The sequence below is a fragment of the Calidris pugnax genome, unplaced genomic scaffold (genome assembly GCF_001431845.1).
Source record: "Calidris pugnax isolate Ruff unplaced genomic scaffold, ASM143184v1 scaffold171, whole genome shotgun sequence".
NCBI classification, from domain to species: Eukaryota; Metazoa; Chordata; class Aves; order Charadriiformes; family Scolopacidae; genus Calidris; species Calidris pugnax.
Genome location: NW_015091064.1, coordinates 1,493,168 through 1,508,919, shown reverse-complemented (window position 1 = coordinate 1,508,919; position 15,752 = coordinate 1,493,168). Strand labels below are relative to the sequence as shown.

The window sequence follows — 15,752 nt, the reverse complement described above, 5'->3', positions numbered from 1 at the left end:
AGCAAGCTTTGTGCAGGCCGAGCGCTACATGCAATGCTGATTTTTGCCTCCAGCAAGGGTCTCCACCTATGGGGGTCAGAAACTGCAGGGTGAAAGAAATTGTGAAGGGCTCATTTATTTCCAATCCCTCCATCATTTCTTGCCCAGTTCCTTGCAGGGAGTAAATATCAGATACACAGTCTTTGCTCCTTGCAGGACAGCTGGAGACCTTGCACACCAGCCTTGTTCCTCTTCACCAAATGGTGAAATAAGGACTGTTGCAGACAATGAACGGGGCCCTGACAGTACAATTAATTTCCTTTCTATCTTGTGTATCAGGAGCTGCAAAAACATGTCCTGAAGAACACAGAACTGGAGGAAATACATGTTTTTTCCATTGCCTTTATTTTTCATCTTAAATTTTAATAGAAATTGAGACTGCTTAAATGCTCTACACATCAAGGCAATCTTTATAAATGTGGTGTGATTTCCAGATAAAATAACAGCTGAAAAAGCTTCCCACTTCCTCAAAAGGCCTATTTTTGTGTTTCTGAGGAAATCAAACATTACAACAGAGACTTTCAAAACCTGGGTGAAAAATAAACAGCAACTTTAGCACATACACAATGACAGAGCTTCAGACACCTGTAACTCAGGTTTGGACTGTTTTAACATAGCTACAATGATTTGACAAAAGTATGTTGGAGATTTAAACTGAGAGTTTCTATAGCAGGCAGAAACCAATAATGATATTCAAAAGGTGTTATTCTATCAAAAAAATTGCTCCCCTGGAATTGTTAGCTCCCTAAAAATTCTGTAAAGAGTCTTTTGAATATTAGTGTAGAACCATATTCACATTATTTAATAGATTTCAATGTATAGTTGGAAGCACATCTAACATATAGGAATCATACCTACCTTTATTAGAAAAAAGTAAAACAATCAAAGAACCGTTCATTTCTTAGAGTGATTGCTCTGGAGCTGGGCTGATATTAAAATACTATAGAATACTATAGAATTTGCTACTGATCTTCAAAATTAATAGCAAACATATATATATATAATGGATTCAAATTCACAGAGTAAATATAGCAAGCAAAATGGATTGTTTTCTAAGGTATATAATAATAGCATCACATAAAATATTGTCAGACTCTGTGGATATGAACAGAATTGTAAGGTCATTGATTGTTCATACACCACAGCACTGCAGAGTTAATATGATTTGGTCTTGCCTTGCTGTAGGGAAACATCTGGGAGAACATGCCAGATCCTCTGTGGATATCCTGTAGATCAATCTCCCCTAATGATCAGATATGTGTTTAGATTACAATATTATACACAAAGGCTCATTTCGGCTTAGAAATCATCTTAAAACACTGTCCTGAAAAAACACAGAGACTTTGCAGTCATCTATCTATGCCTAATGGCAAGACAAGATGTCCTGCAACTGGCTCCTAGGAAGATCCAAAGTAATTCACCATTTCTTTTGTGAAATTATGTTGTTGGGTTTTTTTAAATATACATCACGTTTTTCATCACATGCAATTATAAATTGGGTACATACATTATTTTTGCAAAATTACTTATTACTGCAATATACATAATCATGAAAATTTTGGAAACTTTTGCTGCTTTTCAGGAATTCACCCTTGTAATCTGAGTAAACGTATAAGATGTTTTCCTACCAAAAGGAACTAGTAGCTAAACTGTTTTTATGAGATTTGTTGTCCATTTATGAAATCTGCTTTAAATTGTGGAGTGCTGGCCTTCTGTTTCTTTTGTAACAAGATGCACCAAGATCAACTTATACAAAAGTGAAATATGTTTACTTTAAGAAATCATTGGGGCCTGAAATAGTTCATGCACTGAATCATTCTCAACTAAAGAATGCAGAAAACTGAAATCTTACTTTACCTTTAGCCAAGGACAAAACACCCATCTTGCTGGGATCCCTCTTTCAGGACTAAATTAAAAGAACTTTGTTCTCCCTCAGCACTAAAACTCAGTTTACTTAAGTGCCCCCTTGTCATACATCTGTGGAGAATTTAATAAAGAAACATTACAAAATTGGTAGGACTCCCGATTTGTTGGTTTGCTTTGGCTATTTTTCAAAAAAATAGTTGTAATGCCTTCCACATCCAAAAAACTTACAGTAATACTTGTACTTATTAACTGGAGTATACAAAATATTTGTCTTGTTGCTGAAATATCCCTGTAGCACTACAAGCAATTAACATTTATAACTACAAATTTTGCTAAGATAAAAGAATATCAGGAATTGACTTCTTCAGAAATAATAGTTCTAAAAACTAGAGGCCAAATTCTGCCTTCCATTACAGTCATGCAATTGCATTTGTTAACTCTTCTGAGGGTAGAATTTAGCCCCAAACCACATTTTTATCTAAATATATGTTTTTCCTACAGAAAAAAAACCAAGCTATGTCTTATCACTGCTCTTCCCTTCTGAAGGGTAAATACTGATATTTGAAATACCTAAATTGTATTTACAGCTGTACAACACTGATGCCACATACTTGCAAAATATCACTTGTACTCTATAAACATAGGGTAACTTATATAATCAGCTTAAAACCTTTTCTTAAAATAAAGAACGAGCAGACCAACTTAGACATTTTCCTTGTCGAATTCACACACAAAATACATGGTGATATGACATGCAACATCATTCCACCCTCCAGACGCCACCATCTCCACACAGTCCTCTTCGTCATAGGCATTGTTGGGCTCCCCACTGCGCCATTTGTTGAAGGTCTGCATGGGCGATCGGTCAGAATAGACAAAATTTCCCTCTTTCTCTAGGTCGTTAATCCCAATGAAAACCCTAGTGAGCCCGGCTTGGTTGATGTATGAGGCGATCAGATTGTTGGCGGTCTCATCCTTGGGCATGCTCAGCGTCCCTCCTCTTCCGTGGCAGTAGAGCTGGGCTTCCTTGTATCTTTTCTCTTCCTTCACCAGCAGATATATCTTATTATCCGTCTCACGCACACCAGCAACAGCTGCGGGGGAGGGCAGTGCTGAAAAGTGAGCACTCGCATTTCTATAAACCAACTTACTGTACACCCCAAAATAGCTTCACAAGTCAGATGCAGGACGGTGTTGCTCTCTACGAGCAATTCCACCAGTAAAATGAAGCAACGAGAAAGGAAAAATATCTATACAAAATTAACCTACCATTTTTTATGAATTTGAGTTCCGTTGTCAGATGGGCCACTTGGATATCCATTTCACCAATAGCCTTCCTTAGCTGGCTGCACTCACAGGGGATGCCTGTGAAATGATACACATACACCAAAATAAAAAAGCCTGACAGCCCTGGAGAAGGACACTTGCCTTGCAAATAATGGTCAGAAACCCATAGTCTTTGCTACCCTGCACCACCATATGGTTCTCACGAGCACGTAGGCCTATCCAGAACAGTTCACTTCCCAAGAAGCTTGGGCCCTGCAAGATTACTGTTAACCTAAACACTAACAGATATTCTCTGAAAAAGAAAAAAAACAGATTTTTTTTTTAACTAATAATATTTGTCAAAATTTTGCATTTTGAGTAAAATTATTCTCTCCAGTCTTCTACAAAGAGCACTTTTTCCACAGTAAAAATCAGCACAGCACATTGTTCTCCTGTTCCTCACAAGGAACATAACATAGCAGATCCAAAAGGCTAATGTTCTGATCATGTAATCCACATAATTACCTGCAAAATTTACCGTACCTCTTCCAATAAAATAACACAATAGGAAATCGTCTTTTAACCCAAATTGATATTAGTTTGACAAGGATAATCTGAGCGAGAATACTAAAAGGGTAATTGTTACATCCATGAGCTCAAATCTCCAAACAAGGATCAATTAGAGTTTCCAGCTCTGTTTGCAATTATTCAAATCTGCATTTGACTGCTCAATTACTCAGTTTAGGTGCCTAATTCAGTCTAAGCAGGGAGTACTTACACTGCAGAACTGTGCTAGATGGCAAGGTATATGGTATTCTGTCTCAGGAATTAGAGTGACAAATTATGTTCTCATGACAAAACTAATTGGTGCACCTTCAGTGCACCCTGGCAGGAAGGAACAAATTGGGCAAAATCTGAATCTCCCACTTTTGTAAAGCTTACACTTCTTATGCCAGGGTTTCACCTTTTTCTCTGGAATATCTGTATTCCTGGTAATCTCCTGCTCTACAACAATGATCCATAGAGGGGCAGAAGCTTCCGACCTGCTCCTTTGTGGCTGGAAGCCAGAGTGGGATGTGCAGAGATGCCCCTTTGCACTGGTGTTGAACGACACAGACAGTTGCACTTCAGTTCCCGCCAGTCTTCAGAGCGATCACACCTCTGGCGGGCTCTGAGGCATTGTTGCAAAAAACACACTACAAGTCCAGAAACTACTGCAGCTTCAATAAATTTAAGTAATTTGGAAATATAACAGTGGAATATTACAGTGTCTATACAAATATTTAATTTTTCATTATTTCCCCCAGTAGGTAAGACGTGTTTTTGGTGATGATGCATGCATCTTGTATAATCCTTCACGTACACAAGGTGCATCATGGATTACCTGGGTCACCATTAGGACCTGGTGGTCCTATGTCACCGTTATCTCCTTTTTCACCTAAAAAGAGGAAAAATAATATAAATTTAATGCAGCTTTTCTGGTCAAGAGTTCATTTGGAACTTGTTTATTTTTTCTCTAGTAACATTCAAATGTGGAAAGTAGAAATAAGCCCTAGCAAAAATATATTTTTTTGTCCTTGTCATTCCACAGCAAAGGCCAGCCAATACCATGAAAGTTGAACTCAAAGAATATGTACCAATATCCATTTTTTGACATTCATGAACTTCAAAGAACCAATAAGTTCAGATGCCACAGAGAGAAAAGGGATGGATATGCTATGCTGGTGTCTAGGTCTAGATTAGTAATCTAGAGGCTTAAGTAAACATTGGTCCTCATGGCTTAATAGAAAGCCTATGGGGTAGGCAAGATTAGAATTCAAGTCTTCTGGCTCTTAAATGTCTGCCAAAACACAGTGCACCTTCCCAGCTACTTCTTAACTGTCCACACTCACACTTGTTTGACGGTGCACAAAGTTCTTTATTTAGCCTTAAACCAGGATTCTCACCCTGCTTTAAGGCTAAATATACAGCTGTCAGAGCGAAAGGTAACTGAGAGATCTCAGTCATCTGCCTGACAACAGTGTAAGAAACTCTATTATGGTAAACTCTGAGGCTTGCTAAGTGCTTCTCAACCCACTAACCTTTTCTCAAACATAAATGATCACAGATTTTTCATCTGAAGCACTAACAGAGAAACAAATGAGTGAAGCTTACCTTTTGAACCAATAGGACCAATTTTTCCATGCCGTCCCATGCTGCCTTTCTGCCCTTTGTCCCCCATTTCTCCTAAACATCACAGAAAGATGAAAGACACGAGGTAGCAATGTAATCTGATTCATTCAGATGTTTGCAATATCAGTTTTTACAATTCGCAAAACCATGGTATAACCCATTCATTGAACATTCCAGCTCCTTGTGAAGAACTTATGCATAACAACATGGACAGTGATTTAATCTTTGCAAAGCAATTGACATTAACGAGGCACACAGGTGTAAACGAAAACGGATGTTGGCCGAGAGCCACTAGAAAAGCTTTTGCAAACTTGTCCCAGATGATGATGCCAGAACTATGTTCAAAATGAGGGGGGGTGGCATTCAAACAGGGTTCAGTGGCTTAAAACTACCACAGAGTTGAGAAGAATTAAAGGATCCAAGCACAACTGATAGTTTCATCTTATACAGTATCTCCACTGGAACTGAGGGCTGAATTTGGCCTTAATGGTTCATTTAAACAATATAAACACTGTGCAAGCAGTCGCATCCTCATTCTTTGTGCTTGCATTTGAAGATTACATTAATGAAAAAGGGAAATTAAGGGAAATCTTATATAGGCACATATACATATATACACAGACACATACATGTGATTATAAAAGGTCTGACTCAAACCAGCAACGTTGAATCTTACTGATTTTGAAGGCAGTTCCACAAAATACTTCAAAGTGCAGTTGTAGCAAAGGAGCTGCTAAAAAATATTTTTCCTCGGCTGTGTTTTTACAATTAAAAGGCATCTATCCACCTCCTAAGGTCAACTGAAATTGTCAACAAATCTGCATGAACCAGCCACTGTCACCTACCTGTGTCCATGAGGCATACCCAGAAATCTAATGCAAGATAGCTTGATTTGCTTACTTTGCCTGACTTTGACCTCTTTTCTATTAGTTGTACTTTCCTGTCTGATGTAAAGTGAATATTAAAATGGCTTCAGGGGAAACAGAATTTGCACTGGAACAGGCAATTTCTTTGCCATCACTGTCTTCACAAACCACTAATAAAATGTGTGCCACAGTCCAAGTATTGATGTCATTGATCTGAGCTCCTCCAGAGCTCAAATAATAAAACAGATAAAACATGCTTGTTACATCATTCATTTTTTCTGGATGGTATTTCACAAACATTATGAAAATAATTATCTTAACGGTGGAAATCTGAGAGAAGAACTTTTGCCTGTAATAGCAAAGCTTTATTCAACTTGATGCCTACAGTGCTTATCTACAAGATTAGGGGATCAGAAGTTGATATTAACAAGCACTAAGTACCTAATAAATACAACAGGTTTACACATAACTAAAGTTTTTGGCTTAAAGCATGCCACTTACAGTCAAGAAACTCTACGTAGTCTAAACTTGTCAGATTATTATTTCTAAATGAGCTTTTGGTTCTGGCATTGGTTTAGAGAGGATTCCCTGATTTTTTTTTAGGTAGACTTTCTGGGACCTATCGAATGAGACCTGTTTTTTTGTTACACTCACTATGTAGTGAATGTGGCAAAGTTTGCCTGATGCTACAGTTCCTACAGCCAGAGGAGCCTCAGGAAATAACCCCACATCTCAGTGTGCATTGGTAATACCCTTTCCTGTGTACAACACCTGAGTGACACGATGTCATCACATTTAGGCCTCTTTGTATCATGAATTCAAAGAGAAACGTGGTCTGGAGGCAGCACAGCTGTACAGCCATGTCATATAGGTAGGTTTCCACTGTACCACACAGTATTAATGAAGAGTGGTTACAAAGGGACTCCAGGGATGAGAAGTCAAACGCCTTTGGAGGCTCCCATCCTGCAGAAACCCAAGGCTGTTTTAAGAAATATTGATGTGGTTTTTTCAATGATTGTTGAAAATATTGTTTCTTGGCTAAAAGCAAGATCTGTTATGCACTGTTTAGCTACAAGGGAGTAAGGAATCAATGAGATGAGTTAGGAGCAAAATCTACCAAAGGGACCCAGCAACTGAACTTGCATGAATTGTGACAGCTCAGGCCCACTTATGCTTCTATGACAACTGAAGATCTGTTGACTTCTGTTTACTGCAACTGAACAGACAGTCACATATTTCTTCTATTGCTGGATAATTTTATGATGTATTTCACCTTTACTTTTAACTTACAAGTGTAATCAGTAACAAGTTTCAGAATATAAACTGACGACCACCAGGCTAAGAGATGTCCTCTGTATTACTCCATGAAGTCTCAAGCAACTTCCCCTTGATACCATGAGGCATGCTATATATTCCTACTGGAAGAATGGATCCATTCAGGCTTTCAGAACAGATTCATGGCTTGCCTTAAAGATGCAATCTGTTGGGCTGTGCAGGTTATAAAGGTATTGATGCTACCATTGGATATTTATCCAATATAGACAGTATATTGAAAGGGTATTTATTTGAAAATCTCTAAAGTATCAGCTTGTAATGAGCTTATCAAGTTGCTCTAAAAATGACCTTTCTTGCTTTGGATATTTATGAATTTGGATTATTGCACAGATTGGCAGATATTTGAATGCTTTCTCTTTTCAGACTGCTACACCTGAAATTAAATAGAAACATCGAACTAATGCATAAATAAAATAAAATATATAACATCACTTCACTGTCTTTCTCATAAATAACTGCCCAGAAAATGAACTGCATCTCAGCAATAGCTAGTGAAAGCTACATGATCTGCTCAGAAGTAAAAGTGTGTTATCTCAAACAATGAAGACATACATTAAGTCTCCTGTGCTCATTAAAAGAACTGTTTGGATTTGGTTTTCTCTTACAGTGACTAACCCCTGCTTCTACTCCAGGGGCTTGCTTATTCTGCTTCTTCTGCAGAATAAATCACAAGGTTTCAAGAGAAACCCATCTGCCTTGAGGGTTTCAAAAGTTTTAAGTCCTTTTGTAAAGTCCTTTTCAGTGGCCTTGTGATTGCCAAAAATACGGTCTAAAGAGTCTTAATGAAATCAGGAAGTGAGAGCTGGAAAGAAATGAGGACAATGAAAGAAATTAAGTCTCCATAGACCAAAAGTAGGAAATCTAACAGAAAGTTTGAATGGAGAATATGAAGCAAGTTGTCTGTCATCTCTCAGATGAAGGTGCTATACACTGGAACCAATTATAGAAGACTTAAAGGATTTTGGAAGGAACTGAAGAGAATGAAACTCTAAATGATCTTTTTGGTGGCCTTTTCGGGCCCACAAGCAAGAGAAGAAATAAAACACCAGAGATGAATGCACAACCAGTGAAAAAATTAGGGCTTTGGCTCTGTGCAACACTATAAATGGGGGTCTTCATACAGTATGACCAGTCTCTTTAGACGGGATTAACTGGAACAGACAAGAAGGTATAAAAATACTTAAAAAAGATAAAACTCTCCAAAAGACAAATCTAACAGAAATACAAACTCACCATGTCACAGGCAAATTGAATTGAATCGTGTCAAATGGAAGAGAGCAGTAGTTTACTTCCCAAACTTAAGGATTTGAAGACAAATCAGATAGATAGAAATTCTTTTATTTCAAATAGCGGACATTGCGGACACCTACCTAACAACAAAAGTAGAAGTGTACCAAACCAGACCAAAGGCCTCTTGACTCTAGGGCCGTCTTTGACATCAAGCTGCAGAGGATACTTAGGAAAAGAACGTAAGGTACAGACCAAGCACAGAGTGTCTTTGCCCCAGTGTACCTCCTTAACCTTGCAGCAGTCAGTATTCCCAATGTAAGTATTTACCTTGACTTGAATGAGATATAATAAATGAGATATAAAGGATATAATGATGTTATGGTATGGTAGTAACCTACATTCAGGACACTTAACTTTTTAAAACTATTGGCAACTGGAAATCGGAAAATTCTGAATACACCAATAGACTGTGGTACTGCTTTATGGTAAATAATCCAAATTATCCACCCCACTGAAGGTTGGTGATTGGCTAGGGAGCAGCGATTACAACACAGTTACATCTTATATGAACAAAGAGTGCATAATCCCAGGTGGCATTTTACGTAGTTTACGTAGTTGGGGCAAATTATTTTCACCCAACATTAGCCACCTGGAAGTTAGGGGTTTAGTCTAAGCTATCTATCAAAGCTCCCTTGGTAGACAATGGAGAAATAACCTCCTCTCAGCAGTGATCCAGTATATTAATGACAAAGTGAAACTTTAAAACTTTGCATAACAAACTGGGGAAATAAAAGAGGAAACTATTATCAATCCATACTGATTAGAAATCAGAAAGGCTAGAAAATTTGCAAAGGAAATCAAAGATTAAGTAAGTAAAGAAGTAAGAAAAAAACAAATCTAGGGAGGCAGAAAATTTTAAAGTACATTCAAAACAAAAGAAATTGAGATAGTATGGTCCATTCCTGAATGGAGGAGTTTATATTCAGATGCACACAAACATAAATAACTGCACTTACGAAATACATATCTTGCCAGAATTATGTTAACAACAGAATATCAAGTTTTTGAGACCAACGGTCCCCCTAGCCCACAATTTTGATTCCCACAGTGGCAGCAGAAGGTGCCATACAGGGAGATCACGCAATCCCAGCCACTGTCTGCAGTCCACTGCAGGTGGAGTTGCTGAATCAGTTCCCAGCAGTTTCAGTGAGTGCCTCCTAGTTCAGGTATGATGGGATCTAGTGATTCTGTAACCTCCACTATATCCTCCTCAGACTACTCTGTACAGATGTAAGAATCTCAACTTGTCCAGTTTCTCATTATGAGGCAACTCTTCCATATTCTTTGTGTTTCTGCTGCCCCTCTCTAAACTCTCATGCCCTTCTTGAGAGACAGAAGCCAGAATCACACTCATTACTTGAGACAGCAATTGTCAGGCTTTTATACTGAGCAAAATCAGCTGCAAAAATAAAACTTCCATTTTTTTCCTTGGTACCTTTTCTAATGATGGGCAGTGTTTTGTTGGCTTTGGGCTGCTGCTAATGACTTCAGAGCAGTTCTTAAGTTTTAAGTGACAATTCTGGTTCTTGGCATCGTGTAAGGAAGGATTAAATTATGCATCCCTAATGTCCCTAGGCAGTATATTTATTTACACTGAAGCCCATCTGCCATCATTTTGTCCACTCAGTCTAGTATGGATTTTCTCAAAATCCTATTGAGTTCAGGTGGAACTGAAAGACAGTTTTGAAACAGATACTCACTTTGTGAATCCACAACTGTCAATGTCAGGACTTTTATATGGAATCCTGCCTGCAGCACTCCTTAGCAAGCAATAAATTCATGTAAAAGTAAAGGATTGATTGATTACATATTAATGAACAATCAGTAATACTAAAATATAAATTATTATTACCTCTCTTTAGAATTTGATTATACAAATGACTGAGCACTCTGGCTCCAATCCAATTAAATTAATGAGTCTTCTCTCCTACTTAAGAGGCTATGCCTGTACTAGTAAACTAAATGCCTGGGACTGTTCCCTGGCAGTGGGAACCAGGTGGCTGAGAATGGTACACTCCACGATATTAAATTGTCTTACTCTTCAAGCCAGGATAATCACTTGCAAGCTGCTCATTGTGTTAGCTCCCAAAACATCCCCAAGAATTGCCTGGGAAAGTGTTAGCTGGCAAAAGCCAACATCACTGTGCTAACACTGTAGAGACAGCTGAGTTCAAAACCTAAGATTAGAATGTGACTCTGCTTCACATACCATTATAATTAAGTATAAATGAAGTACAATTTATAGAGGCTGAAATTAAAATACTAAAATAACGTTTTCAAATAGTTATGGCTCTAACAAAATCAAAATGTCTTGAAGAAAACATTTTTAATGTGCTGTTCCTTTGATTATGCATTCCAACAGCAAATTCACCCTCTCCTCCTTATTTTGATTGCCATAAACAGAATCCATGCTGCTCCAAAATCCATGCTACACGTGTTGTTATTGAAATATCTGTGTGGACTTTGTATACGTGGAAGTTATGTATAGACTGGATCATGACTCAGTTAAATAACTGAGTTCACTCCCAACACGGGAGTGTGCCGCACAGGAATTAGTGCAAGTGGGGAAAGTTACATCTACGAACTTCACATCCCAAAACACGCGCTGCAGTACACGCTGCTTTCATCTGAGTCAGCCACTGCGCTTGATCCAGTGCTCTATGCTTTACATAAGGCCAACACAGTCTTATATCCTGCTGACATGCAATGCATCATAATTGACCTATACAATTAATTAAAAGCAATGAGGAAAGTAAGTGGAATTTAACCTTAATCAGTGCCCAAAGACATCAGGATGTCTGATGTCACCCTGAAACATCAAGACACTCAGAACCAGATTTATTTCAGGTAAGCACCAGAACCTTTTAATGTTTATCAGCTTCTGAACTACCAAAATGTGAACATATAATGAGGAAAGGATATGATAAAAACATTTGCAGCACTTTCTAGTCTTGAGGTGCTCATTTCAGGTCAAATATACCATAAGAAAACCATTTAGCTTGTAAGTTATTTATTCAGTGATCATTATATACCTAAGGAGTTCCAAGAAACTAAGCACATTTTCTTAGGATGAATTTGCTTGAGAAACGAAACAAAGAAAGGAGAATGGGGAAAAAAAAAAAAAGAGACTACCATGTTCAGATAATGTGAATTAACACCAAAAGTCAAAAACTCTACAAATGTTGCAGAAGAACTACAGCAGAAAAATATAGTGAAATTTAGTGGTTTCCACTAACAGGAGGAGCCAAATAGTAGCCCAACAAGACAATTATCAGGCTTCTATAGAAATACAGGGCGTCAAACTCATCTTAACACTGTGACTGCAGTTTAACAGGCTAGTGCACAGAAACAGGGCTGCTGTAATCATCAATGTGTGCTCTTAGAAAGGGGCCAATACAAAGTGAGGCCACAATTTTATCCATCTTTCCTTACCCACTAAGCTATGTGTTATGCACCTGGATCACAGGTCTAAGCTTTACACCATCTGAGCTTTTAAAATACTTGGCCAGCACTTTAAAAGACATCAGTGGTCTATTTCCCATCAAGAGGTCAAAAACAGAGCAAAAAAGCAAAGCCAATAGCAGGTCATGAATGGATATTTAGTAATTTGTCCAGGAAAAAGTGATTAACTGGTCATTTCTGAGACCAAAACTGTGAACACATTATGAGCTTCCAGATGATGCTCAGTTCTTATCCCTCCATAAGATGAACAACCAAATATGAAAGCTAACTGGGCTGCATCAAAAGAAGCGTGGCCAGCAGGTCAAGGGAGGTGATTCTGCCCCTCTGCTCCACTCTTGTGTGACCCCACCTAGACTACTGCTTCTAGCTGTGGAGTCCTCAATACAAGAAGGACATGGACCTGTTGGAATGGGTCCAGAAGAGTGTCACAAAGATGATCAGAGGGCTAGAGCACCTCTTCTGTGAAGACAGGCTGAGAGAGTTGGGGTTGTTCAGCCTGGAGAAGAGAAGGCTCCAGGGAGACCAAATAACAGCCTTCCAGTACGTAGAGGGGGCCTACTGGAGAGATGGGGAGGGACTCTTTATGAGGGTCTGTAGCAATAGGACAAGGGATAATGGTTTTAAACTGAAAGAGGGGAGATTTAGATTAGATACTAGGAAGAAATTCTTTACTGTGAGGCTGGTGAGATGCTGGAGTGGGTTGTCTGGGGAAGTTGTGAATGTCCCATCCGTGTTCAAGGCCAGGCTGGATGGAGCTTTGAGCAACCTGGTCTAGTGGAAGGTGCCCCTACCCATGGCAGGAGGTTGGAACTCTAGGATCTTTAAGGTCCCTTCTAACTCTAACCATTCCATGATTCTATGAAAAGGTGTCAGTCTGGTGGATATTTCAGTGTTATTGGCTCACATGATTTTTCCCAAGAAAATTGTTATATTTTATTTGTGCCTCAAAGTTCCAGCCTCTGGCTAACAAATGGGAAAACCCTTGGGCTGCTGGAAGAGAATATACAGTTAAGTCACTCTCATGTAGCTTGAGAGTCTAGAAAAGTATGCATGAGTCTTCAGGTCTGAGTACTACAAAATGTCTGTGGAGGATAACCTGACTGAAAGGACAGGAGACTGAAAAGGCTTTCTGGGTCAAGGCTGGATATCCTTCTGTGTCCTTTCCACACAGTGGAAATCACATCTGTGAAGTCCATTTGCTTATCCAGTGAACACTGTGACATTAGATGTAGTATCATGATGAAATTTGGCACCATATAGTCCAAATTGGTTTTAAGATAACAATTTATTTTTCAAGACACATTTGTAGAAAGAAGTTGATGAAGAAAAATATCTGTAAAATGTACAGCATTAATGAAAAGTTTAGTTCATTAGAATTCATTTTGAACAGGAGCTTGTTTGTAGAAATTTCTTACTATGTTAAAATAAAACTGTTTACCAGATATTCCAAGAACATACATGTGTCAAGTCAAATCTGGATGCACAAATGAAAGTGGAAAAGGTATGTTGCTACAGAAGCAGTAAGAAATTTTGGCTGCGTCTAATCTGAAAGCAATGCCTGGAAAAATACTGATATAGTATGAATTAATATTCAGTTTTCTTTCATCTCTTTTCTGTTTCAAGTATGTTTTCTTGTAGTGAATTTTCACTTCAGTATTTCTTTCAGTCTCCTCAGGATTTTGGACTTTTGGAGGCATATGAAACTGGAAAATTATTATTATTAGAGTTAATCAAGCATTCCTTATGAGAATGATTTTTCCAAATAAATGTGATTTTACAGTATAAAATATATAAATTAAATTTTATGTCATGGACTAACCTGACTGAAAAAGAGGACTTCTACTTCTTGGATGGCCCTAAAAATTTTGAATTGATCTGACAAAATGCCAGGCTCGAGAAACATGCAAGACAGCGTGATGGGAGAGGCTCTCAAGCTCCTCATGAGAAAGACTATGACCAGGTGCCCATCTCAAACACTTGTACAAAAATGATCACAGAAACAAACAGAAGGAACTGAGAATTCATTTAATGACATCAGTCACCCAGGTATGATGGGACAGGCAGAACATCAGGAGTGCTGCAATGGATGGATATTGGCTCTTTAGGAAGGACAGGCAGGGAAGACAAGGAAAGGGTTTTGCTCTGCACGGCGGGCACCTTGAATGCATGGAGCTTTGCTTCATAACAGGCAACTGGTATGTTGCTCTCTGTGAGTCTGCAAGACACCCCTCATGCTGGCAGGAGTAGCTGGTGCACTGGCAGACAGTCAGGTGTAGATTGACAAGCTGTGGGAATGTGTTGGCAGGCATATTATGAGTTCAGCCAAACACCAAGTTCTTCACCTGCCATGCATTGATGAAAGCTGGTCAATGGCTGGCTAAAAAGTCCCTTTGCATAAAAGGACCCAGAGACTTCTGGGCCCTCATACAAGAGAAGCAAACGGGAGTCCAGCCTCACGAGGAAGATGTTTTTGTTTAGCCTGAAGCAGAGAAAGGTAAGGGGTAACATAATTGTAGTCTTCCTTTACCTGTAAGTGGTTTGTAGAGAACATGCAGCCCTCTCTTCTGAGACACACAACAAAAGGAGACGAGGCAACAATCATGTTACAACAAGAAAAATTTCAGTTGGCCCTAAGGAAAAGGTCTTTCACGATGACACTGGTGAACAGAATGATCAAAAATGAGGTGGAATCTCCAGCCTTGGAGATTTTCAAAAGTCTACTAGACATGAGCCTGAGCAACCTGATCTAAATTTGAAGTCTGCCCTGACTTAAGCAGAAGATTGGACTAGATGAGCTCTTTATGACCTTTTAACCTAAATTATTCTGTGGTACTTTAACTTCTCTTCATGCTGCATTACCTTGCGAGAGTTGAAATTTTAGTTTCCAATATTTTTTATAAGAGTTGTCCTTGAAGAGTACATCTCCATAAGGGAAATACACTGACTGAACACACTCATCCCTCATGGGAGTTATAAATTTTTCAATGCACTGTAGGGTGAAGAGCTCTAGCTATGGATTTTGGTCCCAGGGAAAACTGCAGGTATCAGACTCCTGTAATTGCCCTACAGAAATACATAATGGATCATGCATCATCAACAAGGAAGTATAAATTACCCCTGCAATTGCTTTCAAAGGAATCTTGGAAATTCAGTTCAGTAAAAACTAACTCCATAGTTCTGGTGACAGGAATGTCAAATGTTTATTTTCAATATTGAAATAAAAAGTTTTGACTACTCTTAATGTGAGTTTTTCAGAATGTGCATCTCCTGTAAAATTTATGAAGGTCAAAATTCCTCCTTGCTTCAGGAGAAAAACAAATGGCCAGAAATCAATGGTGAGTCTACAAGTGCATACAGCTGTACTGGTTTTGGCTAGGATAGAGTTAGTTTTCTTTATAGTAGCTGATAGGGTGTTATGTTTTGGATTTGTGACCAAAACAGTGTTAGTAACACAGG

General features: G+C 38.6%; 1 protein-coding gene across 2 annotated transcripts in view; it reads right to left on the bottom strand.

The window, feature by feature from the left end:
• Window positions 1–381: 381 nt before the first annotated feature.
• Window positions 382–15,752, bottom strand: part of COLEC11 (collectin subfamily member 11) — a 35,482-nt gene continuing 20,111 nt past the window's right edge. The window contains exons 4-7 of one of the 2 annotated variants that reach the window (XM_014956820.1): window positions 5,326–5,397; window positions 4,556–4,609; window positions 3,175–3,270; window positions 382–3,017 (exon numbers count right to left, since the gene is read on the bottom strand). In XM_014956820.1, coding sequence (XP_014812306.1) covers window positions 2,608–3,017; window positions 3,175–3,270; window positions 4,556–4,609; window positions 5,326–5,397 — 632 coding nt within the window. In that variant the 3' untranslated portion in view covers window positions 382–2,607. The remainder of the gene's footprint in view (window positions 3,018–3,174; window positions 3,271–4,555; window positions 4,610–5,325; window positions 5,398–15,752) is intronic. The other variant, XM_014956821.1, reaches the window with a different exon arrangement.